Source organism: Bos taurus, chromosome Y, assembly GCF_002263795.3.
Source record: "Bos taurus isolate L1 Dominette 01449 registration number 42190680 breed Hereford chromosome Y, ARS-UCD2.0, whole genome shotgun sequence".
In the NCBI taxonomy this organism is placed as follows: Eukaryota; Metazoa; Chordata; class Mammalia; order Artiodactyla; family Bovidae; genus Bos; species Bos taurus.
In genome coordinates this window covers 4,627,838-4,655,263 of record NC_082638.1, presented here as the reverse complement: position 1 = coordinate 4,655,263, position 27,426 = coordinate 4,627,838, and the positions used below count along the sequence as shown (strand labels likewise).

The window sequence follows — 27,426 nt, the reverse complement described above, 5'->3', positions numbered from 1 at the left end:
TGTTTCCCCCACCCCATACCCCCCTGCTCCTGTGAAATAGCATACATTTCACATGCCAGTAATTCTGAATCTGTTAGAGGGGATTTCTTGGACTGCAGAATCTATGAAGTTGGATTTTTAGTTCAGAAACACCGTTCACCCAAGGGACAGCAGAAGCCAAAACAGCGTGCTACAAATGACGGGCTGGAAACACACAGACCGGAGAGGTGTGTCTCAGCTTCGACATTCGCTGAGAGAGCTCACCAAAAGGCGGTCGCACAAAACACATCTGCGAGCCTCTGTTGCTTCTTTTTGAACAGTGATGAGCTTCTAAATATTGCAAGCTTCTCAAAGAAAGACACATATCCATGTACAAACACGGATAGCGTGAAGAGTGATTCATACGTATTTGCAAATAATACTGACAGTAATCGCCTTTTAGAAACCAGAAGATGGCAACTTAACCATCATCCGTGATTGGGCAAGATGCTCTTTTACGCAGGGTAAAAAAAGTGGCATGTGTTAGATTTCAGTAAACACTTAACATTTGATTCACTCTCGTGCGATGCTCTCTAGGGGAAATCCTGGTGGCTGGTGCATCAAGTCAGCGACGCCTTCAGCCGTGGATCACGCTGTCTGAGAGGTCAGCAGCTCACCTGTGCCCCTTCCTGCCCTCCACCACACAGATGTTGGACACTCATTGCCCAGTCATCCATCCACGTGAACAATTGGCCTCGGAAGACGATGTAAGTAACGTCTGTGTCTCTGTTTATTTCAAAGTTGATTCCCGCCCCGGGGGGGAAAGGTGTGTGTGTGTGTGTGTGTGTGGAAGGGGGTCTTGGCAGAGTCTCCAGGTGCGTGGGGAGGAGGGAGGAGGCCAGGGCTGCCTTCCCCCAGGGTCGATCCTGGGCGTTCACCCTAATGCTGCCAGCTGGGCGCTCCTCCTACCCCCATGCACCCCCAGACGCTGCCCATAACGGCTAAGGGCTGTGTCTCCCATCCTGGTCCTCCCGGTCACACTGGCAGGAAAGCCCCAGTGATGAGCAGCACAGCTGCAGCCACGGCTTCCACATCAGGTTCCCCAGGGACAGCTGGTTGGGGACGTCCTGAAGGGTCCGGGCGTGGCGGGCTGCCGCCTCCTGCATGGCCTCCAGGATCTCCCAGAACCGCGGCTCCGATGTCGGGGTTAACGGGTTTCTCTCCCGGGGGTCTCTGGAAATCTCAAACAGCAGGGGCGGGTCGTGGTAGGTGACATACTGCCCGTAACAGAAACACACGTGCGTGTCAAAGCATCCGTTGGCGCCCTCCGGGGAGAACTTGGGGGTGAAGAAAAAGGCTTTCCAGATGGACGTGCCTGTGGTGGGACAAGCAGAGAAGCGGGTGTGGTGGGAACAGGGTCGTCATAGTCACCCCCAAAGAGAGCGTGCATGGAAAACCACCCTCTGGGTGCTTCAAGAAGGCAGAGACTCAGTTATGGATGGACTGGATTTATCACACTTAAGGCTCAAAAAAGAGTAAGCATCATAGCTAAAAAGAAAAAGCAAGAAAACATGAGTTGTTATCTAACTGCCAAGGAGGAAAAGACAAAGCTGATTATGCAATAGCTGTTATAATGCAAAAACTGGAAAAAAAAAAAACTGATTTATTTTTTTGGACCTCGCCTCTAGGGGGAGCCCGAAAGCTGAAACTGCTGAAGCTGTGGGCCCAGGAGCCCACAATGAGAGAGGCCCCCGCGATGACAAGCCACAACTACAGAAAGGAGCCACACACACACACACACACACAGCAACAAAGACCCAGGGCATCCAGAAATAAATAAAATAAAAAAAGCTTAAAAAATGCAAGTGTTGTGTTCCATTTGTTGCTGTTGTTCAGTCGCTTGGGTGTGTCTGACTCTTTGCAACCCCATGGACTGCAGCACGCCAGGCCTCCCTGTCCATCACCAACTCCTAGAGCTTGCTCAAACTCATGTCCCTTGAGTCAGTGATGCCATCCAACCATCTCATCCTCTGGCACCCCTTCTCCTCCTGCCCTCAATCTTTCCCAGCATCAGGGTCTCTTCCAATGACTAAATAGCCAATATTAAAATTTTAGAAAAAAAAAAAATTGATTTACAAACAAATGTGAAAGATTGTTTTACTGTTTATCTTACGATGCTATGACTTTCTGAGAGCTGGCTCTGATAGAGGTCTAGAGACTGCATCCTGGGTAGAAAAAGGTGGCAGATGAAAACAGAGTTGACGTGTATAAACCAAGTGAAATTAGGTTCAGGCTGAAAATGTCCTTTTCCGCTTTATACTTCCAGCTTTTCTATAGAAAACCATAGAGACCGTCCCCCTAGAAAGCATCGCACACCTACTTAATTCACTCTGATCATCTGTTTGTGTCATGGAAACGCTGGTTTTGTAATTGCACATACCGAGTGCTCACCCACGATCTAAATGCAAAATGAATTAATTGACAACACAAGACAATTACCACGGGTGTCCACATTCTCCCCAAAAAGCCCCTGACCCCAAACAAGTATATTCGAGTGCGAGTAAGGGTAAATATTCCCTGGAGGAGGGCATGGCAACCCACTCCAGTATTCTCACCTGGAGAATCCCATGGACAGACGAGCCTGGTGGACTACGGTCCATGGGGTCACACAAAATTGGACATGACTGAGCGACTGAGCGTGCACACACGCAGGTTTAAGGACCAGTCAGTAAATAAACCTTAAGCATTCTTACAGGGAGCAGACACGCAGCTCAGACAAGTGTAGAACTAAGAATTAATTTTTCTGAAGATTTGTTTGGTATGCCATCGAGGTGTCTGCCTTTATAGCACCCAATCTGGATTTTTAAAACCTTTTTATAAAACGATACATTGTGTATTCTCTGCATAATTTGTTTACACCACTTTGGGTTTGCTCAAATGCATTTTATTGCATGTGCCAGGCTCCTCTGTCCTCGGAATTTTCCAGGCAAGAATATAGTGGAGCAGGTTGCCATGCCCTCCTCCAGGGGATCTTCCTGACCCAGTGACTGAACCTGCATCCCTTGAGTCTCCTGCATTGGCAGGAAGGTTCTTTACCACTGTGCCACCTGGGAAGGCCTAGGTTTATAGGATATGAAGCCTTAGCTCAGGGTCTGTTCTGTTGTTCACCAGGAAACCAAGAATCGACACTGTCAAAGGTGTCATTTCAATGAAAGGAGGTACCCTGCATTTCTACTATGTCTGTTTAATCCTATGTTTCAAATTTATTTTGAGGACGTATTTCACCTGGGATTTCTCCATATACTACTAAAAATCTTTTGAGTTAAAAAACTTTTTTGTTTATTGTTAAAATTCCAGTGCACTCTGAAAAAGGTTGTTTTCTGTCTCTGTCACAGATAAATATTTTGACCACCACGGAATCTTAAACTCAGCTACAATTGAGATTCAATGACCAGAGGAAGGAATTATTAAACTTTACAGTGAGAATGCAGGGAAACTACAGGCAGCATTTTTTTCAAAAACAAAACTACATAGTGATGGGAACAATAATTTGACTTCAGTTTAAATGATGCTTTAAAGTTTAAGAGAAAGTGAAAGTCACTCAGTCGTGTCTGACTCTTTGCGACCCCATGGATCATATACAGTCTATGGAATTCTCCAGGCCAGAACACTGGAGTGGGTCGCCTTTCCCTTCTCCAGGGGATCTTCCCAACCCAGGGGTCAAAGCCAGGTCTCCCGCATTGCAGGCGGATTCCTTACCAGCTGAGCCACCAGGGAAGCTCAAAATTTAAGAGAGTTACAGCTAAACCGAAAAGATGTCAGTGACTTATTACAGTTGCAGGAGGGCTTTGTCACTGTCATATGAAGTGCTACGGAGTTCACTATTTACCTCTGAAACATTTTTATGTAGAATCACAGCTTAACAGGGGGCTTCCCTGGAAGCTCAGATGGTAAAGAATCTGCTTGCAGTGAGGGAGACCTGGGTTCGATCCCTGGGTGGGGAAGATCCCTTGGAGAAGGAAATGGCAACCCACTCCAGTATTCTTGGCTGGAGAATCCCATGGACAGAGGAGCCTGGCGGGCTACAGTCTGCAGGGTCGCAAAGCGTCAGACACGACAGGAGTGACTAACACTTTCACAGGTTAAAAAAAAAAGTGACTCACTTTCTTTTCATTCACAAGAAAAGAAAGCTTCCAGTCCTTTGACAAAGTGGCAAATAGAATTTAATCGAGAACAGCCTGACTCCTGAGCTGGACCCCGAATTCAACCCTTTCCAAGCTTCAGATAAGCGACGGTGCCCTGAGATTCGCTGGGGCTCTGAGGGGCGTGTGAAGCCCAGGACAGGTACCACTGTTGTGATCTTGATAGCTTTCAGGGACTTGGCCACAAGAAAGGGTTCTGAGGTCCCCTGGCAGACAAGCCTCGAGAATGAGCACTCGGGGGCCCCAAGAACAAACAGGGGGACGATGCAAAGCCCACTGGGCTGTCCACAGAGGCATCAGAAGAACATTCTGCAGATAAAAGATGCTTAATCCCTCCCAACACATGCCAGTCTGCTTTGCAAATCACATCCCCCTTTATGCAAGGATTCTTGTGGGTCTAGACCCATGACAAGCCTCCTAGGGATACATCCCTTATTCTGAGCTTGAAATGGTGTCTTGTCTTGGTGGCTCATTGAGTACAATCTGCTTGAACTCTCCCGCCCCCTCTATTGGCTCTGACAGGGTGGGTTCCAACCCTAGCTATGCTATCTCCTAGCTGTGGGATGCTGGGCATGGCTGTTAACCTCTCAGGCTCTCGTCTCCTTTTCTGATTTGCTGTTGTGTAGCTGCTCAGTTGTGTCCAACTCTTTTGCGACCCCACTGACTGTAGACCGCCAGGCTCCTCTGTCCATGGAATTCTCCAGCCAAGGATACGGGAGTGGGTTGCCATTCCCTTCTCTAGTGGATCTTCCCCGACCCAGGGATCGAACCCAGGTCTCCTGCATTGCAGGCAGACTCTTTACCTTCTGAGCCACCAGGGGAGCCCGCCTTTGAATGTAAAGCTGCCAGCAGTCTAAGACGAGGCCACTGCTTTCCAGCTGTTCTTCAACCTGTTGCCACTGCAATACAAGTCTTAAGACACTTTTCCTCATCCCCGCCATCTTCAGGATTCTTCAAGAACATGAACAACAAAATTTAAAGGGCTTCCACACACCGACTCTTAATTTATCACTCAGATTTTGATGGCCCTTGATGAATGTGGTTTAACTGCTTGTCTTGGCAAGATTAATTCTGTATGCATGGGGGACTCCGTGTATATATCATAACAACCAAATATAGTCATTTGGGGGTTTTTGGTCTTAGCAGCATTTCCCACCACAAACTGCCACCTTGGGGTGCTTCGAGAGGTATTGCAGGGACTTCCCTGGTGGCTCAGTGGTAAAGAGTGCACCTGCCAAGGCCGGGGACACAGGTTGGATCCCTGATTTGTGAAGATTCCCTCGTGCCTTGGGGCAACCAAGGCTGGTAGCCTCAACTTCTGAGGCCACGTGCTGTAGCTAGTGACGCTCACACACCCAAGAGCCTGTGCTCCACGAGATAAAAGCAGGCACCAAAACAAGACAGTAGCCCGCACAGCAACGAAGACCCAGCACGGACAAAAATAAAGAAAATAAAATTATCTTTTTTAAAAAGAAAAACAAGAAGCATTTCAAAGACTGCTCTGTTTCCCCCTGCTCTGAGCCACCCATACCGTCCCCTGGGACCCTCAGCTGACCCCCCTCAGTAATCTTGATGTCATCTACCGAACGTGTTACAGGGAAGGGCGGATTTCGGTTCCTCCTTGGATCTGTTTCTTTGCCTTTAACCATTGCTCTTCATCGCTTTGATTATTCTAATCATTCATTGGAAGGACTGTTGCTGAAGTTGAAGCTCCAACACCTAAAGTGAAGAGCCAACTCATTGGAAAAGACTCTGATGCTGAGAAAAACTGAGGGCAAAGGAGAAGGGGGCGACAGAGGATGAGATGGTTGGATGGCATCACCGACTCGATGGACATGAGTCTGAGCAAACTCCGGGAGCTGGTGGTGGACAGGGAGACCTGGCGTGATGCAGTCCATGGGGTCGCAAAGAGTCAGACACAACTCAGCTGCAGCAGTTACTTTATAGACTTATGTTTATCTTCTCAAAACTCTGTACCAAAATACCACAGCCAAAAACATCTACCAGTCTTTCAAGACACATTTGACCATAAAATCCAGTTGCCATTACATTGACTTTATACTAACATGGATACCTAAGTCAAAACTCAAAGCCACACTTTTTGAATACATGCTGAACAGGAAATTTAAGCTCAAAATTCCCATCATCACGTAACCAAAGTTATCCGTGTTCTAATAATGCTTTTGTGAGTTCTCCTAAAATGTAATGGCAATAATGATCTCAGATGATGATAAACTTAAGCCGCTCAATGTGCTGAGACAACTAAATTACAGAATCATTAGAATTATAGAATTATTTAATTATAGAGAAGACACTGTACATAAAAGCTGAAAGGGATTCATGTTTTAAGAGAGTAGACAGCGTTCTGGCTCTAATGTTTTGGAAAAAATGAGTTTTTAACAAGTCTGGAATTGTAAGTTAGTGAAAGTGTCAGTAGCTCAGTCGTGTCCGACTCTTTGCGACCCCGTGGACTGTAGCCCGCCAGGTTCCTCTGACCGTGGGATTTTCCAGGCAAGAATACTAGAGCCGGTTGCTATTTCCTTCTCCAGGGGGATCTTTCTGACCCAGGGGTCGAACCCGGGTCTCCCGCATCACAGGCAGGTTCTTTACTGTCTGAGCCACCAGGGAAGCCTATGTACGTGATCATTTTTAAAACCAGTGCTCACTCTTAGGGAAAAAAATAAATGAAGACTTCTCATCACCTCAATGTGCTGAGACAACCAAGTTACAGAATCATTAAAATTACAGAATTGTTCAATTATTATAGAGAAGACACTGTATATAAAAGCCAAAAGGGATTCATATTTTAAGAGTAGAAACAGCATTCTGGCCCCAATACTCAATGATTATGGAGAATACATTGTATATAAAAGCTGAAAGGGATTCATGTTTTAAAAGAGTAGAAACAGCATTCTGGCTGTAATATTTTGGAAAAAATGAGTATTTAACAAGTCTGGAATTGTAATAGGTAGTAAAAGCATCAATTGCTCAGTCATGTCCAATTCTTTGTGACCCCATGGACTGTATGCAGCCCACCAGGCTCCTCTGTCCATGGGATTCTCCAGGCAAGAACACTGGAGTGGGTTGCCATTCCCTTCTCCAGGGGGGTCTTCCCGACCCAGGAATAGAACCTGGGTCTCCTGCTTTATAGGTGGATTCTTCACTGTCTGAGCCACCAGGGAAATCTACGCATCTAACCTCATCAAGACAAACACGAGTTGGATCTCCCCAATGCTGCCACTCCATTCTAGTAGACAGGTACCAGTGTCCTGCTGGAAAGCTCTAGCTTCTCTGAGCGAGGAACACGGTCGACATCTGCTGTGTCTGCCAGTTGCCATGGTATAGACGCTCCCCACAAGGCTGACTTCCAGGTAGGAATGTGTTCCCCACAAGCTGCTGAGATTCCTCAGCTGTCAGGAGCTGGCTCTGACTCACTGCTGCCCTGGCGCTACATTTACAAACCCTGAGCCTAAATGTCTCTCTTCTTTTCTAACCAAGTATCTGGAGTTCAAGATACTTTGGCGCTCAAGGTGGCAATACCATTGCCTTTAAGAATTATGGAAAGCGTCCCCCAGGTGGTGATGACCACAGTCTCCTATGAGCATAGATCTCAGATGATCCAAGCCCATCTCTTCTAAACAGTAGTAGTTCAACGTCTGTGAATTGTCCACAGTCTCCTACCAACTTAGATCTGAGATGATCCAAGTGATGTCCTCCAACTAGACTGCTTTAAGTTCTATGCTGACCCACAGTCTCCTGCCGATATAGATCCAGAAGCGAAAACAGAGCGGGACCTTAAGGTCCTCAGCTCGCCTTTTGTCTGTGAAAAGCCTTGAGCCAAAGAATACGTTTAGTCAGAGTTCAAGCAAATTCAAGGAAAGCTCAAAGGCTTTGTGGAGAAGGGAATGGCAACCCACTCTAGGATTCTTGCTTGGAGAATCTCATGCACAGAGGAGCTTGGAGGGCTGCAGTCCATGGAGTTTCAAAGAGTCGGACATGACTGAGTGACTTCACTGTCACTTTTCACTTTCATGCATTGGAGAAGGAAATGACAATCCACTCCAGTGTTCTTGCCTGGAGAATCCCAGCGATGAGGGAGCCTGGTGGGCTACAGTCCATGGGGTTGCAAAGAGTCGGACACGACTGCAGTGACTTAGCACCAAAGGTATATAGATAATTCTCTGAGCCAGGTCTCACGAGCCGCTTTATAAATAGTGAAACCCCCACCAGGGGGAAGACGTTAACTCCATGACAGCCAGACCGTAGCCATGATCTAAGCTGCCCTAATTCCCAGAACTGGCCTCAAAGAAATGGAAACCAATCAACCCTGGGACTGAAGAGACCGCTCTGCTCCGCTAAGTCATCTCAGTCCTATCTGACCCTTGGCGACGCCATGGACTGCAGCCCTCCAAACTTCTCTGTCGCTGGAATTCTCCAGGCAAGAATCCTGGAGTGGGTTGCCATACCCTCCTCCAGGGGATTGTCCCCGTCTAAGGATCGTGTCCTGCATCGGCAGGTGGGTTCCTTACCGCTAGCACCACTGGCGGTAGTGAGACTGAAAGTTGAACTGTACCTAAAAGAATCAAGATGATCCTGATCAGACCACTGACAATCAGTTCAAGATGACCGTCAGGGCTGACTGTGCTGTTTCTGCAAGGAACCTCTCTCCCTCTGTCTATAAAAGCTTTCACATTCTGACTGTCAGGGAGTCAGCCTTTGGACAGATGTCCTCCCGCCAACTGCCCCCGGCTGAGAGCATCCCAAATAAAGCAAACTCTTCCTTCCCACCACCCTGCCCTCTCCAGCAGCCAGACTCCACTTTCGATTACGAGAAGATCTAAGCCATCTCTTCCAGCTAGTACTCATGCAGTACTAGTAATCCATTCATGTAGTGCTAGTAATCTAAATGCAGGGCCGCCTCTTCCAACTAGGACTCATGCAGGAGTAGTAATCCTCACGGGCAAGGGACACCTCCTGAAACAACTCTGCATTCCCAGGGGTGTGCCCAGCCTGCAGCTCCCCCGTGACCTAAGAGGCAAGCAACTCCCGGGCAGAGAACTCAGTATGTTTTGCTCACCGACAGGTGTCCAGTCCAGCAGGTGCCACACAGTAGATGCTCAATAAATACGTGTAGAACAAATGAGCAGACAAAGATACTGAGCAAACAGCTGCAGGGAGCCACGAGGGACAGCCACAGTGGCCACCACTGTGCCTGAGTTTCAGGGCACGATCTCCAAAGGAGACAAGATGACTAATTAAGAAAGAGAAACCCATGGTTTCCTCAGACCCGTTGACTAGATGGATGATTCCGGCATTGAAAGACTGTCATTTTCCCTCCTCTGTCGCTCGCTCGAGGCAGAAGATGGCAATGAGCTGCTTAAGAGGAAATGTCCTTGTGTCTGTCTCAGCAGCAAATTTGATCCCTGGGCCTGCTGCCTCTCAGCATCTGGGTCTGCTTTTTCTCACTCACCCCTATTTTCTGCCCCTTCCTGTTTATTTCTCCACATAACTGTTTCCCCAGCCCCTGATCCAATATGTTCCTTCCGGCCCCTGTAAGTGGAGGCGGCTGGCTTTACTTAAATGCTATTCGGCAAGTTTCAGGACGTCTTTAAACAGCCAAGAGCCCCAGAAACTTGGTTCTTTCAGGCTCAGGATAAAAGGAAGCGGGAACGTGGACACACTGCTACGTTTAAGACGCATAACCGACAAGGACCTACTGTATAGCACGGACAACTCTGCTCAGTATTACGCAGCAAGCTACACGGGAAAAGCACGTGAAAAGGAACAGATGCGTGTATGTGTATCACTAAATCACGGCGCTGTATACAGGAAACTGAGGTAACACTGTTCCTCAAGTATATGTCAATATAAAATAAAAAGCTAAAAAAATACAGATGGGGAGGACCACATGTCTCCTTTATGAGACGGCTCAGATTTAAAAGAGATGGTTGGATGGCATCACCGACTCAATGGACATGAGTTTGAGGAAACTCCAAGAGATGGTGATGGACAGGGAGGCCTGGCGTGCTGCAGTCCATGGGGTCGCAAAGAGCTGGACACAAGTGAGTGACTGAACTGAAATGACTCAGATTTAAATGCTGCCAGCTGTTTACTCACCAAGTCACATCCGACTCTTTGCGACCACATGGACTGCAGCTCACCAGGCTCCTCTGTCCGTGGGATTTCCCAGGCAAGAATATTGGAGTGGGTTGCCATTTTTCCTCCCCCCAAAATGCTGCCAATTAACCTGAAAAAACAGACAGCATGCTACGGATGTTAGGAGTGATGGACACGTGGATGAGATAGGTAAATAGGGTCCTTCCAAGCCTAGAATTGTGAGCGCGTGATTTTGCTACATTCATCTTCCGGAAGTTATCAGAAGGAAGTCATACAGATTTAAAATGTAAAATCTTCCAGAAGTTATCTCAGGGCACTCTTCCAGATTTAAAGTATAAAATTTCCAAGGGTAAACCTGGTCTGATTTCTGTGGACAAAGGAAGGATCACAATCTTCCACTTGAAAAATAACGGAGCAGCTGCTCTTTAAATGCTGTCTTGGGTAACTCGGCTGGGTGACGAGGATGGGGCCAGGAATGCACTGAAATCCATTATGAGCATCCCCTGAATTTAAGAATGAGCCACCAGCTGGTGGCGTGGTGACCAGATGCTCTGGGAGAATCTCACCTCTGGGAGCAGAACCCAGAACATGCTACAGAAAAGGAGAGCTTCATTCCCTCTCTCAAGAGGTAACTGAGAGTCTAACATCAGCGTCGATCTCTAAGATATACAGTAGGGGTATAATAGGTGCTGGGTTCCCACAGACGCCTAGGCATCTCAGTGATGTGATGGTGTTGGTTCAGTCGCTCAGTCGTGTCCGACTCTTTGTGACCCCATGGACTGCAGCACGCCAGGCCTCCCTGTCCATCACCAATTCCTGGAGTCTACCCAAATTCATGTCCATTGAGTCAGTGATGCCATACAACCATTTCATCCTCTGTCGTCCCCTTCTCCTCCCGCCTTCAATCTTTCCCAGCATCAGGGTCTTTTCTAAAGAGTCAGTTCTTTGCATCACATGTCCAAAGTATTGGAGCTTCAGCTTCAGCATCAGTCCTTCCAATGACTCTTCAGGACCGATTCCGTTTAGGATGGACTGGTTGGATCTCCTTGTACTGTAATTTAACATTTACATTATGAAAACCAGATGTGGGACTATCGCTACACGTATGATAATCACTTGATTCCACTTGGTCCTTTAGGCTCGTTAGACATGCAGCCGTTGGGCTGTCTGTGGTGGTTCGGTGGTTAAGAATCTGCCTGTCCATGCAGGAGATGCAGGTTTCATCCCTGGTCCAGGAAGATCCCACTTGCCGTGGAACAACTGAACCTGTGTGCCTCAACTACTGAACCTGTGCTCAAGAGCCAAGGAGCCACAATTATTGAGCCCAGGGGCCGCAACCACTGAAGCCTGAGTGCCCTACAGCTGGTGCCCTGCAACAAGAGAACCCAGGGCAATCAGAAGCCTGCGAACTGTGAGCAGAGAGCGGCCCCTGCTCGCCGAAACTACAGAAAGCCTCCGCAAAGCCACAGAGACCCAGTGCAACCAAAAACACATACCTGAATAAAGAAAAATTTTCAATAAAAGGAAATGCACTTTTATATCTGCTGTCGGCAGACCCAGAGTATGAGTACATCTTGTCACTGACACAGACGTAAAATACACTGGGTCTGCGAACCACGATGACATCAACACATCAGAGCATTGTCTTAAACATCTACGGCCAGCAGACACACACAGAGAATCTGTGACCAACCAGACGGACAGATCGCTGGGTGACGACCCGCCACCTTTGAGGCTCAGGGTACAAGGTCAGGTAGACATCTGAAAGCCACCCAGTACCAATGCAAAGCTAGAAGACCGCAGGCAGGGGAGATGGCATTTGAGGGGCATCGCGGGAGGTGGGTAAGCATTAACCAGGAAGGAAAAGAAAGTCGTTCGAAGCAGAGGGAACCGCAAACAGAGACCAACCACGCCAGAGCAGAGGGACTCTTGGGCAGAAACTCAGATGGAAGGTGGGACCAGGAGATGCAGCTGGGTGGCTGGTGGAGCGGGAAGGAAGTAGCTTCAGAACCTGCCGACCACCTGGCACGTCCTCTGCCTCCCCAGGAGGAAGGAGCCAGCAAGCACTGGCATAGAGCTGGGCGACTGCCCTGGTCTGCCGAGACAACTGGGGTAACCAGCAGGCTCAAGAGAAGAGAGTAGGAACAGGAGGAAGGAGAAATCAAACCCAGCTTCTTTGAGGGGGGGAAGGAGGCATCTCGCGAGAGCAATGCCCGCTTGCGGTTTTATTCTCTTCTCCTGCCCCTCCCTGATGGCACGCAGCCCTCAAAGCGAGGTGGGGAAAGATACACAAGAGGAGAGACGCGTCTACTCACTGTTGGGTGGGTGCCAGCGCACGGCGTTCAGGTAGGAGTTGCAGTAGTGGAAGAGAAACTCGTGCTCCGATCGCTGGGTCCGCATCTGAAGCAAGGGCATCAGGTCCCGACCGTCGATGACCCTGGGGGATGAAGCAGGTGGGACGTCAGGTGGCCATGTCTGCCAGGGGGCTCAGACACCCTGGCTTGTCTGAGTTATCCTTCAGTACACGAAGGCGTGATGGGGCTACAAGGTGGTCGTTCAGCAAGGAATGCTGACTGACCATCACCGGGCACTGTATGCCACGTAGGGAGGCAGGTCCACTCTGCTCACACATGAACTCATTTCATCCTCAAAGCGAGAGTGTGAGTTGGGACCGTGATACGGAGACATGGAGTGATTCGCCCAATGTCATCAGTGTCACACGTCCGTGGGGTGGACCCACTCATGGGCATATACCCCAGAAAAAAAAAAAAACCCTAATTCAAAAAGACACAGACACTCCAGTGTTCACCACAGCCCTATTTACAGCAGCCAGGACATGCAAGCAACCCAGATGTCCACCGACAGATGAACTGATAAAGACGATGTGCCGCATGTATACCGCAGAATACTACTCAGCCATGAAAAAGAACAAAGCTGCCTCATTTATAGAGATGTGGACGGACCCAGCGTCTGTCATACACAGTGAAGTAAGTCACAAAGAGGGAAACAAATACTGTCTATGAAGGCAGACATATGGAATCGAGAAGGATGGTGCTGATGAACCCATTTGCAAAGCAGAAACAGAGGTGCAGAACTAGAGAACCGACTTGGGGACACAGGAGGGGAAGAAGGGGGTGGGATGACCTTCTGCTGGTTCTGCACCCACTTTTCTGCTTATTGCCTTGGCAGCTTTATTCACAAACTCCAGATCTGTTGAAAACAAGAATCTCTGACAATCTGCCTTTAAGAAAAAGATAACATATATAGTAGCATGGGGCCACTTAGACTGGATACACTTCAATGAAAACAAAGTTCTAAGTCCCAACGAAGCGATTTGCAAATGATGATGATGATGATATCAAATGCCCCGAGGATAGAAATATACTTGGACACATTTACATACCACACACACATGTGGCAGGCATGTTTATGCTCTCAAAGGTAAGCATATCTCTTCAGTGGTTATACCAAAAGGCGGAAGTTTCCAGATGGCAAGGGATAACTGTAATACAACGAGTGATGAGCAAAATAAGACTGTTTGGAGGTTTGTCGTTTAGTCGCTAGGTCGTGTCCGACTCTTTGCGACCCCATGAAATGCAGCCCACCAGGCTCCTCTGTCCATGGGATCTCCCAGGCAACAATACCAGAGTGGGTTTCCACTTCCTACTCCAGGGGATCTTCCCGACCCAGGTCTCAAACCTATGTCTCCTGCACTGGCTGGCAGATTCTTTACCACTGAGCCATGTGGGAAGTCCCTTTTGGAGGTTAAGTAAAGGAAAAAAAAAAAAAAAAAAAGTCTAAACTTTTGTTTTGAGTGAAACATACATTAACACCCACTGGAGAAATTGAAGGCATTGACGCTCTGAGGCCACTGCCTCTGAGACCTGGGGCAGAAAGACACTGGCAAAGAGTGAGATTGTTGAATTTGAGGGTTTTCTTTCTCTGATTAAAAACACTCCCAAGACAAACATCATAATGATAATGCTTATATGTGGAATCTAAAAAAAAAAAAAAAAAAAAAAGGCGTAAATGAACTTACCTACAAAGCAGAAACAGAGTCACAAATGTAGAAAACAAATCTATAGCTACCAAAGAGGGGAAACGGGGGAGGGATCCATTGGAAGCCTAGTATTGACGATACACAGTACCATATACCAAAGTGAAAGAGAGTGAAAGTCGCTCAGTCGTCTTTGGCTCTTTGCGACTCTATAGTCCGTGGAATTCCCCAGGCCAGAATACTGGAGTCGGTAGCCTTTCCCTTCTCCGGGGGCTCTTCCTGACCCAGGGATCGAACCCAGGTCTCCCACATTGCAGACAGATTTTTTACCAGCTGAGCCACCAGTGAAGCCCAAGAACACTGGAGTGATTAGCCTATCCCTTCTCCAGCGGATCTTCCCCACTCAGGAATCGAACCGGGGTCTCCTGCATTGCAGGTAGATTCTTAACCAACTGAGCTACCAGGAAAGCCATATATTAAACAGATACTAATAAGGACCTACGGTATAGCACAGGGGACTCTACTCAGTACCCTGTAATAATCTATATGGGAAAAGAATCTGAAAAAGAATAGATCATACTGATGACTCCATGGTAATGAATCCGCCTGAAATGCAGGAGACATGGGAGACTCGGGTTTGATCCCTGGGTCCGAGGATCCCCTGGAGGAGGAAACGGCAACCCACTCCAACATTCCTGCCTTGGAAAATCCCATGGACAGAGGAGCTTGGCGGGCTGTAGTCCATGGGGTCGCAAAGAGTCGGACAGGACTGAAGCGACTGAGCACACAGCACATGTATAAACGAACCACTTTGCTGCACAGCAGAAAACTAACACCACACTGTAAATGAACTACATTCCAACTAAAGCTTAAAAAAAAAGAGAAAAACCCCAACACTCTATGTCCATCCTTTCCTACTATGAGAAACTGGAACTTAAAAAAAAATTTATTTATTTTAATTGGAGGCTAATTACTTTACCATATTGTGGTGGATTTTGCCATACGTTGACATGAATCAGCCACAGGTGGACACGTGTCCATCATCCTAAGCCCCCCTCCCACCTCCCTCCCCATCTCATTCCTCAGCGTTGTCCCAGAGCACCAGCTTTGAGTGCCCTGCTTCATGCATCGAAGTCATTGGGCATGCATGCCCAATCATGCATTGCCCTAGTCATCTATTTCACATATGGTAATATACATGTTTCAATGCTTTTCTCTCAGATCATCCCACCCTCGCCTTCTCCCACTGAATCCAAAAGTCTGTTCTTTACATCTGTGTCTCTCTAGCTGCCTTGCATAGCGGGTCATCCTTACTTGCTCATATAATTCGGGTGAGCACTCTTGAGAGGCCCGATGTCCCTCAGACTTTTCTTCCTTTCTTTCTTTTTTTGGTGGTGCCTTTTGGTGTCACTAAAACCCTCATAAAGTAATTACAGCCTTGCTGCTGAGTGCCTGTCTGGCACCCACCCTGCATGATCCGCCACGCTCTCTGCCAAAGTCCACAGAACTGAAAATACTCCATTACCGCTAAGTTAAAAATAAGAACAAAAGAGAATTGGCTCGCTTTCAAAGCCTGCTTGCTATTTGCCACGAGAGGAACAGGGTAGACGGACAATTCTATCGAAAAGCAGTGTGTGCTCTGAATACCCTTTCTATGCTGAAATGGCAGGTATTGTGAAATTTCCACAAAGATTCAGTCCTTAAGACCGAAAGCGAAAGTGGCTCAGTCGTGCCTGACTCTTTTCGACCCCGTGGACTGTATCCATGGGATTCTCCAGGCCAGAACCCTGGAGTGGGTGGCTGTTCCCTTCTCCAGGGGATCTTCCCAACCCAGGGATCGAACCCAGGTCTCCCGAGTTGCAGGCGGATTCTTTACCAGCTGAGTCATTGTGGAAGCCCATGCTTAAGACTATGAGATCCTAAAGAGGTGGAAATGAAGCAAGGGATGAGGAGAAAGGAGCAGAGAGGAGGATTGGAGCATGAAAAATACTGGGCTAAGAATTCTGAGGTTGAGATGGACCCCAGCTCCCTCTATCACGTTTTTGTCCACGTGGAGGTAAGGCCTTTCCATGAAGGTTCAAGACTGGCAACGGATCTCCTTTTCCCCCAATCAATCTCTCTTTTTCATTTTTCATTACCTCGCTTTTTCATTTTATTCTCTTACAAAAATTTTTTATTTTTATATTGCAGTATAGTCAGTGAACAATGCTGTGATAGTTTGCAGGTGAATACTGAAGGCACTCAGCCACACGTGTACATGTATCCCTTCTCCCCCAAACTCCCCTCCCATCCAGGCCGCCATGTGACATCAAGCAGAGTTCCCTGTGCTGTCCAGCAGGTCCTTGCTGGTTCTCCATGTTAAATACAGCAGTGTGTTCATGTCTGTCCCAAACTCCCTGACTATCCCTTCCCCCATCCTTCCCCCTGGTGACCATAAGGTTATTATAGAGTATTGAGCAGAGTTCCCTGTGCTGTCCAGCAGGTCCTTGCTGGTTCTCCATGTTAAATACAGCAGTGTGTTCATGTCCATCCCAGACTCCCTAACTGTCCCTTCCCCCATCCTTCCCCCTGGTGACCATAAGGTTATTACAGAGTATTGAGCAGAGTTCCCTGTGCTGTCCAGCAGGTCCTTGCTGGTTCTCCATGTTAAATACAGCAGTGTGTCCATGTCCATCCCAGACTCCCTAACTGTCCCTTCCCTCAGGCACCCATAAGCTATGTCTGTGAATCTGTTTCCGTTTTGTTAAAGAAATTCATTTGTGTCATTTCTTTCTATAATACATTCCACATATAAGGCATGCCATGCGATATTTCTCCTTCTCTGTCTGACTTGGCTCACTCAGTATGAGCATCTCTAGGTTCCACCCATGCGGACCTAGAGATAATAATAAAGAATAAACAGCATTATTCCACCTCTGTTTTTGGAAGCTTTGTTTCGTTGTATGCCCACAAAACTCAGCACTTAACAACACAGGAATCAGAACCATTTTCTTAAGATCAGTATCTCATGACTAAACTGGGCCTTGATCCTACAAAGGGGGACTTAATGATAAAAGAAATCTCCAAGTCTCAGAAACTTCCTTTCTTACTTCCAAGCAAAAGATTTAAGTCTTTTTTTTTTTAAGGAGAGAAGCAATGTCTGTTTTGCAACCTTCTTTTTCCTTGCAATGCAGAGAGAGGTCTCATTTTTAATATTTTTTTATATCCTGCATCTAACGTGCTCTTTCCTGGAAGCAGTAATAAATCACGCGGTGATGGAAACCACCGCTGAACAGTGCTGCAGAAATATGGCTTGTCAAAAAAAGGCTCATTTCTGCCATGAAAAATGGGAAGTGATTCTACTGAGCTAAACTTTTAAACAGTGTCTGAGGTATCAAAACAGTTGGGATGGCTGGAATGGAAATGTTCCTACAACATCACATTTTGTGGCAGAGTGGCCCGTACACTCTCAAAATCACACACAGCATCGCAACTCTATTCAGTTCAGTTCAGTCACTCAGTCATCTGACTCTTTGTGACCTCATGGACTGCAGCACGCCAGGCCTCACTGTCCATCAGCAACTCCCAGAGTTTACCCAAACTCAGGTCCATTGAATCGGTGAGGCCATTCAACCATCTCATCCTCTGTCATCCCCTTCTCCTCCTGCCTTTAATCTTTCCCAGCATCAGGGGGTCTTTTAAAATGAGTCAGTTCGTCGCATCAGGTGGCCAAAGTATTGGAGTCAGCTTCAGCATCAGTCCTTCCAATGAATATTCAGGATTGATTTCCTTTAGGATGGACTGGTTGGATCTCCTTGCAGTCCAAGAGTCTTCTCCAACACCACAGTTCAAAAGCATCAATTGGAGTAAGGCTTTGGTGTAGTCAATAAAGCAGAAATAGATGTTTTTCTGGAACTCTCTTGCTTTTATGGGGATCCAACGGATGTTGGCAATTTGATTTCTGGTTCCTCTGCCTTTTCTAAATCCAGCTTGAACATTTGGAAGTTCATGGTTCACATACTATTGAAGTCTTGCTTGGAGAATTTGAGCATCACTTTACTAGCGTGGGAGATGAGTGCAATTGTGCAGTGGTTTGAGCGTTCTTTGGCATTGTCTTTCTTTGGGATTGGAATGAAACTGACCTTTTCCAGTCCTGTGACCACTGCTGAGTTTTCCAAATTTGCTGGCATATTGAGTGCAGCACTTTCACAGCATCATCTTTCAGGATTTGAAATAGCTCAACTGGAATTCCATCATCTCCACTAGCCTTGTTCATAGTGATGCTTCCTAAGGCCCACTTGACTTCACATTCCAGAATGTCTGGCTCTAGATGAGTGATCACACCATTGTGGTTATCTGGGTCATGAAGATTTTTTTTGTATAGTTCTTCTGTGTATTGTTACCACCTCTTCTTAATATCTTCTGTTTCTGTTAGGTCCATACCATTTCTGTCCTTTATTGAGCCCATTTTTGCATGAAATGCTCCCTTGGTATCTCTAATTTTCTTAAAGAAATCTCTAGTCATTCCCATTCTATTGTTTTCCTCTATTTTTTTCTTCATTGATCATTGAAGAAGGCTTTCTTATCTCTTCTTGCTATTCTTTGGAACTCTGCATTCAGATGGATATATCTCTTCTTTTCTCCTTTGCCTTTAGCTTCTCTTCTTTTCTCAGTTATTTTTGTAAGGCGTCATCAGACTACCACTTTGTCTTTTTTGCATTTCCTTTTCTGGGGGATGGTCTTGATCCCCGCCTCCTGTACAATGTCACGAACGCCCGTCCATAGTTCTCTACAGGAATTGTCTGGACTTCTCTGTCAACGAACTCAAGCTTTCATAGCATGTTTGCAGGACAGCCGCGGCTACAAACTTGGATGTGTTCTTTCCTGGCATCTGCTCACTTTTATGAAAAATGTGCTCATCTGAGATTGTGTCCCGGGTGGCTCAGACGGTAAAGCATCTGCCTACAATGCGGGAGACCCGGGTTTGATCCCTGGGTCAGGAAGATCCCCTGGAGAAGGAAATGGCAACCCACTCCAGGACTCTTGCCTGGAAAATTCCACGAAGGAGCATGGTAGGCTAGAGTCCATGGGGTCGCAAAGAGTCAGACACAACTGAGCGATTTCACTTTCACTTTCACTAACTTGGAAAGTGAGTTGGTTCTCCCCCTGGGGTCCTGACCCCTGACAACCACGAGGATATTAACAGTTTAATATCAAGGAGTGTCACGGCCAAGTTTCAGGTCCAATTTAATAGCCTGGGGGGACTGTCTCTTTCTTTAACATTAAATTGATTAATTTTGGGGTGCTGTGCCGGATCTTCCTTGCTGCACGGGTTTTCCTGAGTTGGGGGCTCCTCTCTAGCTACAGTACGGGGGCTTCTCATCACGGGGGCTTCTCTTGCAGTGGAGCACGGTATCTAGGGCCTGGATGCTTCCCCAGTGGTCGTGCTCAGGCTGAGTTGCTCTGTGCCAGGCAGGATCTTCCCAAACCAGAGACTGAACCCATGTCCCCTGCATTTGCAGACAGATTCTTTTTTTTAAAAAAAAATGTATCTGTTTTAACTGGAGGATATTTACTTTGCAATATTGTAATGTACAATATTGTCACCTTACAATATTGTGACGGTTTTCCCCATACATCCACATGAATCAGCCACAGGTACACAGGCGTCACCCCCATCCTGAACGACCCCCCAACCACCTACCTCCCCACCATATTCCTCCAGGTTGTCCCAGGGCACCAGCTTTGAGTGCCCTGCTTCATGCATGAACTTGCACTGATGATCTGTTTCACATATAGTAATACACATGTTTCAATGCTGGTCTCTCAAATCATGCCACCCTCGCCTTCTCCCATGGAGTCTAGAAGTCTGTTCTTTACATCTGTGTCTCTTTTGCTGCTCTGTACATAGGATCGTTGGTACCATCTATCTGGACTCCATATTAATAGATAGTATTTGTCTTTCTTTTTCTGACTCACTTCACTCTGTGTCATAGGCTCCAGGTTCATCCACCTCATTAGAATGGACTCAAATGTACCCTTTTCCATAGTTGAGTAATATTCCATCATGTATACCTACCGCAACTTCCTTACCCGTTCATCTGCCTATGGACACCTAGGTTGGCAGATGGAGTCTTCACTACGGAGCCACCAGGGAAGCCTGGGTGACTTTCATGTAATTGAAAAGGGTAAGTTTGGGGAAATTTTCAGGGGGACAGTGATGTCATTCCCCATGAATGCTCTGTCTCTCTCTGCTCTGAAACCAGGGAATCATCTACCTGGGGATGTTCCCACGACCTGCCTTTGCATGGTTCAGCCTGAGAAGGATTTGGTTATCCTAACAGAAGGGGAAGCTTTGGGGGACTGACAAAGAGGTTAACTTGGGGGCACACTATGAGTTACCTGTTGCCAGATTGCAAACAAAGTGATTCTTTTTTTTCAGTGTAGAATAGGAAAGGAAACATTTGTAGGAGAAAGCACATAGATCTTTGACGAAGTAAAGCAACTCCTAAGTGCCCAGAAAGTCACTTGCATCATGAAAGCAACGTCTCTGCTCGTAAACATTCGACACTCTGATATATATGAACAGAAAGCAAGCTCATTCACAAGGAGTTTCATGCACATGAAGAACTGCAACTCTTATTCTGCAAAACGGAGCTGAACTAGGTACCGCTCATTCAACTGTTTCATTTGCAGGGCTCAAGGAGATCCAAGCAGTCCACTCTAAAGGAGATCAGTCCTGGGTGTTCTTTGGAAGGACTGATGCTAAAGCTGAAACTCCAGTACTTTGGCCACCTCATGCGAAGAGCTGACTCATTGGAAAAGACTCTGATGTTGTGAGGGATTGGGGGCAGGAGGAGAAGGGGATGACAGAGGATGAGATGGCTGGATGGCATCACCGACTCGATGGACGTGAGTTTGAGTGAACTCCGGGAGTTGGTGATGGATAGGGAGGCCTGGCGTGCTGCAATTCATGGGGTCGCAAAGAGTTGGACATGACTGAGCAACTGAACTGAACTGATGGAAGAAGTTTTGTGTGGTCACCCAGATACATATCAGCAAAAAAAAAATTTTTTTAATCTTGTTTTGCTGTTGCTGCTGGCCATAACTCATGGCTGGCAGGATCTCAGTTGCCTTATCAGGGACTGAACCTGGTCATGGCAGTGAAAACCGGGAGTCCTAACCACCAAGCCATCAGGGTCCTCCCCAACATCAGCCCAACTTACTGGGAGAACTAAGTCACCCCCCCTGCCTTCATGACACATAAGTGATGTCAAACATTTGGATTTCTTTCCCAAACTTGAAAAAAAAAAGAAAGAAATAGAATTCTAATTACAGAATGTGTGTGTCTGTGTTAGTCGCTCAGTTGTGTTCAACTCTGTAACCCTATGGACTGTAGCCTGCCAGGCTCCTCTGTTCATGGGATTCTCCAGGCAAGAACACTGGAGTGAGTTGTCATTTCCTTCTTCAGGGCATCTTCCCGACCCAGGGATTGAACTTGGGTCTCCTGCACTGTAGGGAAGAGGAGACCTAAATATTTCACGACTACAGAGTGACTCTGGAGAACTGTGAACCTGTCCTTCCGTCCTAGCACTGTGATCTGTGGCCAGAATTGAGGTGTCTTCCAAAGGTGCAGCCACCTATGGCATGCTGAACTCTGTATTACCACAAGGAAAGAACATACGCTCACGATGCTAATATTCTGTGTGCTTGCAAAGATGAGGCCAACAGAAAGGTTTTCACTTTATTGCTTTGCTATATTTAGGTAGTATATTTCTGTGGCTTATGCGTGTTTTCTTTTTTGGAAATTTTTATTGGAGTCTAGTTGTTTTACAGTGTGGTGTACACCACAGCAAAGGGAATCAGCTGCATGTATGAAAAAGTGAAACTTAGTCACTCATTCGTGTCTGACTCTTTACGGCCCCCCAGGGACTGTAGCCCACCAGGCTCCTCTGTCCATGGGATTCTCCAGGCAAGAATACTGGAGTGGGTTGCCATTTCCTTCGCCAGGGGATCTTCCCGACCCAGGGATCAAACCCGGGTCTCCTGAATTTCAGGCAGCCGCTAGGGAAGCCTAGCTTTATGTACATCCCCTCTTTTTTGGATTTCCTTCCCACTTAGGTCAGCAAAGAGCATCGAGTAGAGATCCCTGCAGTATACAGTGGGGCCCCCTTAGTTACCCATTTTATACATGGCATCAATAGTGTAGGGGTTGCCCAGGTGGTTCAGTGGTAAGGCATCCACCTGCCAATGCTGGTTGATCCCTGAGTCAGGAAGATCCCCTGGAGGAGGAAGTGGCAACCCACTCCAGTATTCTTGCCTGGAGACTCCCATGGACAGAGGAGCCTGGTGGGCTACACGACTGAGCAACTGAATACACATGCATGGATAAATAGAATATTATCCAGCTGTCATTACTGAAAAGTTGCAATAAGGTTTTCCTTATAATGACATTTTCCATGAAAGGGCAATAATAAGCCTCTGAGCAGAATTCTCAACCTCAGCATTACTGACATATTGGGTTGGATCACTCCTTCTCATGGGTGGGGAGGGGGGACTATCTCCCGGGGTCGTCCCCCAAACTGTGGGCTGTTGAGGGGTCATCTCTGGCCTCCACCCATGAGATCCCAGCAGCATCGTGAGTCCCGAAAATCAAAAATGTCTCCAGACATTGCTAAACCACCCCTGGGAGGAACAGTCACCCCAGGTGAAAACTATCCCTTTAAATGATCAAAGTCACCAGGGCAGACACACAAGGGTATTTTCCGGACCTGGTTGCTAACATTATCTAAATAGAACACTGAGAACTCATTTTATTCCCATGAGTGACATGGAAGCAGATTTTTTGTTTTCTTTGCGGCCTCTAGCATGACAATGACATCTAAGAGGGACCTCCACTCAGACACAGTATCACTGGGTTGAGTAAGACCATCAGCGATGGTGCATAGGAAGAACCTTCAATATTCAGAAAGGGCTCTACTGAAGATACCTGCTCACACAGAAAAGACTTGGGTCTGATTACCAGAGGTGGGGGCTGGCTTCCTCCATCAATGGACACATGTGAGAAAACCAGGTTGACCTGCATCACCCTCAGGCTGGGGTGGGAAGGAGGTGCCTGCAGTGAGATTTCCCTTTAAGAATCTCCCTCTTTGCCTCTGAACTTCTGCCTTCCCTGGCCTCTTCCCAGTGAGATGGAAAACCTTTTAAAGATGCTCTGAGAGCCCGAGGAATGTCCCTGGTGGTAAAATGGTTAAGAATCCACCTTGCAATGCAGGGGATACAGGTTCGATCCCCAGTTGGAAAACTAAGATCCCATATGCCTTTGAGCAAATAAGCCTGCATGCCACAATTAGAATCTGCAGGTCACAATTGGAGAGTCTGCATGCTGCACCAGAAGATTCCAGAAGACACAGTGGAGATCCTGAGGGCCCCAACTACAACCCAATGTGGCCAAAAAAAAAAACACTATGAGAGAAAAGAGCAGTGATGATATGATATCCTGAGCCAAGAATTGATGCTTTTGAACTGTGGTGCCAGAGAAGACTTGAGAGTCCCTTGAACTGCAAGGAGATCCAACCAGTCCATCCTAAAGGAAATCAATCCTGAATATTCACTGGAAGGACTGATGCTGAAGCTGAAACGCCAATCATTTGGCCACATGATGGAAAGAGCTGACTCACTGGAAAACACTCTGATGCTGGGAAAGATTGAAGGAAGGAGGAGAAGGGGAAGACAGAGGATGAGATGGTTGGATGGCATCACCGGCTCAATGGACATGAGTTTGAGTAAACTCCCGGAGTTGGTGATGGACAGGGAAGCCTGGCGTGCTGCAGTCCATGTGGTCGCAGAGTCAGACAGGACTTAGCGGCTGAACAATAACACCAATCTGAACTGTCTGTGTGCAGTCTTCCCAATACTATTCACATTTATACCAAGGGAAAGAACCAGGGCTAAAGAGCAGATAAAAGAAGCACGGAGACTTCTGATTGTCTACAAGAAAAAACGTTTGGGACTTTTCTGGTGGTACAGTGGTTAAGACTCCACGCTTCCACTGCAGGGGGCCACAGGTTCCATCCCTGGATGGGGAACTAAAAATCCCTCACGCTGCATAGAGTGAAGAAATACATAAAATAAAATCTCTTAAAAAAAAAAAGAAGAGACTTTTGATGAGTTCCCATTGCCGAGTTTTCCATCATTAGAGGAAAGGCAGATTAGTGTGACTGGAGGGTAAGATCTTTGAAGCCCCCCTTCAGCCTTCAAAGTGATGCCCCTCTAACCCCCGATGGAGATTGAATGCGGGAGTTGCAATAACTCTTTTTCCCTATGGTGGATGAAGCACAAGAGACAAGTATTCACGCCTCTCCACTCTGCACTTGCCAGCCTCTGATGCTTTCCATCTTCACATCAACCCATTCAAGGGCGTACAAGGCTGAACCCATCTGCAGGAGAAGAAACCAAGGCCCAGGAAGTTCGGGGCTTTGGCAGCTGTTAAAACAGCCAAGATGCGAAGCCCTGCATGCAGTTCGGCTCCAGGATCTCTGTTCTTCTCCGGAGCACCAGCTGCTCTCCAGGTGTGGTTCAGAGACCCACAGGGATTCCCTGAGATCTATCAGGAGGTCTATGAGCTGAAACGATCTCCATGGTGATTCAAAACGCTCTTTGATCTCTCGCATCACCTGTCCTTCACAAGTTCATTGCGCGGGCCTCTCCCCAGCTGCTCCTTCATCCCTCTGCCAGCCGACTCAATGCTTGCTTGGGCGCTCTTGCGTTTAAAGACTCTGATTTGAAGATCTGATCACTAATATGGCAAACACAGATGGATCCCACCCACAGAAGCAGAGCACCTTTGGATTCCCCGATCAGTGAAGTGTTTGTGAGGGTCTTGAGACCGGAACTCCATGAAAACAATTAATCAGCATGTCTCACTTAGAACTCTGCAGATGGGTCATAACACATAAGAAGGGCTACACTCTATAATTTCACCTTTCTCATTTGTGTGTGGGTGTGTGTGTGTGTGTGTGGTGTGTGGGCACACTTCTGGCAGAAGGTATACCCAATGTAGAAATTTGGGGAAAAAAGGTAAGAATGAACCAAGCTTGCACGCGAAGGAGCTGAGCAAACCTCCACCTGGACTGAGCTCTGGCAGAGCTGTTGTTTTTGTCCCTGTTTTCCGGTCTCTGCTGGGTTCCTGCGGCAGCTGAATTTAAACCAGATTTGTGGCCCGTGTGCCTCCATCGCCTGCCACCTGACTAAGGAAAACAATTAATCAGCACGCCTCACTCAGAACTCTTTGGATGGGTCATAACACTTAAGCAGAAACTGTTGGCAATGTCATCGGAAGTTGTATTTAAATGCAAGAGAAAGAAGTTTCATTTAGAACCTGCTAGATGAAGACATGCTGGGGAAACAGGCCTGATGGAGCAGCCAGCTGTCTTTCTCGGCGCTCCTGCAGCAAAGAGCTGCTGGGTGGGGTTGGGAGGAGGTGTTTGTGATGAGAGGAGGGGGGTTACTCTGTTCAGCTGCCCTGCTGCAAGCCAATGAGACAGAGAGAGACAGAGGGGGAGAAAATCCACCGAATGCCAAAAGAGGGAGGCTCAGCTAAAGACTGCAATCCCATTCCTGGGCATGTACCATACAGTCCATGGGATTCTCCAGGCCAGAATACCGGTGTGGGTAGCTGTTCCCTTCTCCAGGGCAATCTTCCTAACTCAGGGATTGAACCCAGGTCTCCTGCATTGCAGGCAGATTCTTTACCAGCTGAGCCACCAGGGAAGCCCATCGCAATTGTAAAAGACACATGTACTCCAGTGTTCACTGCAGCATTATTTACAACAGCCAGGACATGGAAGCAACCCAGCTGTCCATCAACAGGTGAATGGATAAAGAAGTGGGACATGTATACGATGGAATATTACTCAGCCATGAAAAAGAACAAAATTGGATCTTTCCTAGAGACGTGGATGGACCCAGAGACCAGAAGAAATTAAGTCAGCTGATACGAATACCAGATATTGATGCATATACAGAATCCAGAAAAATGGTAGAGATGAACCCATTTGCAGGGAAGGGATACAGACGACGATGTAGAAAATAGACTTTGGACACAGAAGGGGGAGGAGATGATGAGATGACTCAAGAGAGCAGTGCTAACATATGTACACGACCCTGTGTAAAACAGACAGCAAGTGGGAAGCTGGTCTATAGCACCGGGAGCTCAGCTCGGGGCTCTTTGATGACCTAGAGGGGAGGGATATGGGGTGGGAGGGAAGCTCAAGAGGGAGGGGGTATATGTCCCCTTATACCCGATTCACACTGTGGTACCGCGGAAACCAACACAACATCATAAAGCAATTATTCCCCTATTAAAAAAATGCAGATCCAACACGATAGGGAAATACATTTTGAACTAAAGAACACAACACAAAACAAAGAAATGGAGCATCCATCCCCGTCAGGTCTCGGACTTTGTTTTCCCTGGGATTAGCGGATGGACAGAGCCCTGCTTGCCCACCAGAGCCATCAGGAAAGCCCAAGACGACTGGAGTGGGTAGCCTATCCCCTTCTCCAGGGGATCTTCCCGACCCAGGAATCAAACCGGGGTCTCCTGCATTGCAGGCAGATTCTTTACCAACTGAGCCATCAGGGAAGCCCCTTAACCCACCAGTTATCTTCCAGAACTGGGCATGGATGACCAATCCAGTTGCAGGCAGCCTGCCACGGAGCAGGTGAACCAGAGCTCCCTTGCCTGCACAACCTGAGTGAGAGCATCCCAGGGAGCTGGGAGTCACGGTACCTGTCTTGCGGCAGAGGAGACCCCGCGAGTTTGGCCACCGTGGGAAAGATGTCCATGTTGCTGGTGGGCTCATCAATCTCCAGGCCGGCCTGGATCACTCCCGGCCACCGGACGATGCCGGGAACCCGGATGCCTCCTTCCCAGTTGTTGGCTTTTCCCCCTGGAACGCAGAAGGAGAGGTGTCAAGGAGATGTGTCTTTCCAGCACTCGCCAGCAGTACCCTCTTCAACAGTCGACCTGGGGTGGCCAGTCTGCAAGAACTAAGTGCTTTGACGACAGGGATGGGACGAGAATCTCCTAGTACCTGTGGCTTCCCTGGGGCTCGAGTGGGAGAGAACCTGCCCCCCAAAGCAGGAGACACGGGTTCCATCGCTGGTCTG

At 47.5% G+C, this 27,426-nt stretch overlaps 1 protein-coding gene across 3 annotated transcripts in view; it reads right to left on the bottom strand.

Moving 5' to 3' along the window:
- Nucleotides 1-728: 728 nt before the first annotated feature.
- STS (steroid sulfatase) overlaps nucleotides 729-27,426 on the bottom strand; it is a 163,315-nt gene continuing 136,617 nt past the window's right edge. For all 3 annotated transcript variants that reach the window (XM_024987847.2, XM_024987848.2, NM_001075394.2), the window contains 3 exon segments: nucleotides 27,047-27,206; nucleotides 12,593-12,714; nucleotides 729-1,333 (listed from right to left, as the gene is read on the bottom strand). In XM_024987847.2, coding sequence (XP_024843615.2) covers nucleotides 960-1,333; nucleotides 12,593-12,714; nucleotides 27,047-27,206 — 656 coding nt within the window. In that variant the 3' untranslated portion in view covers nucleotides 729-959.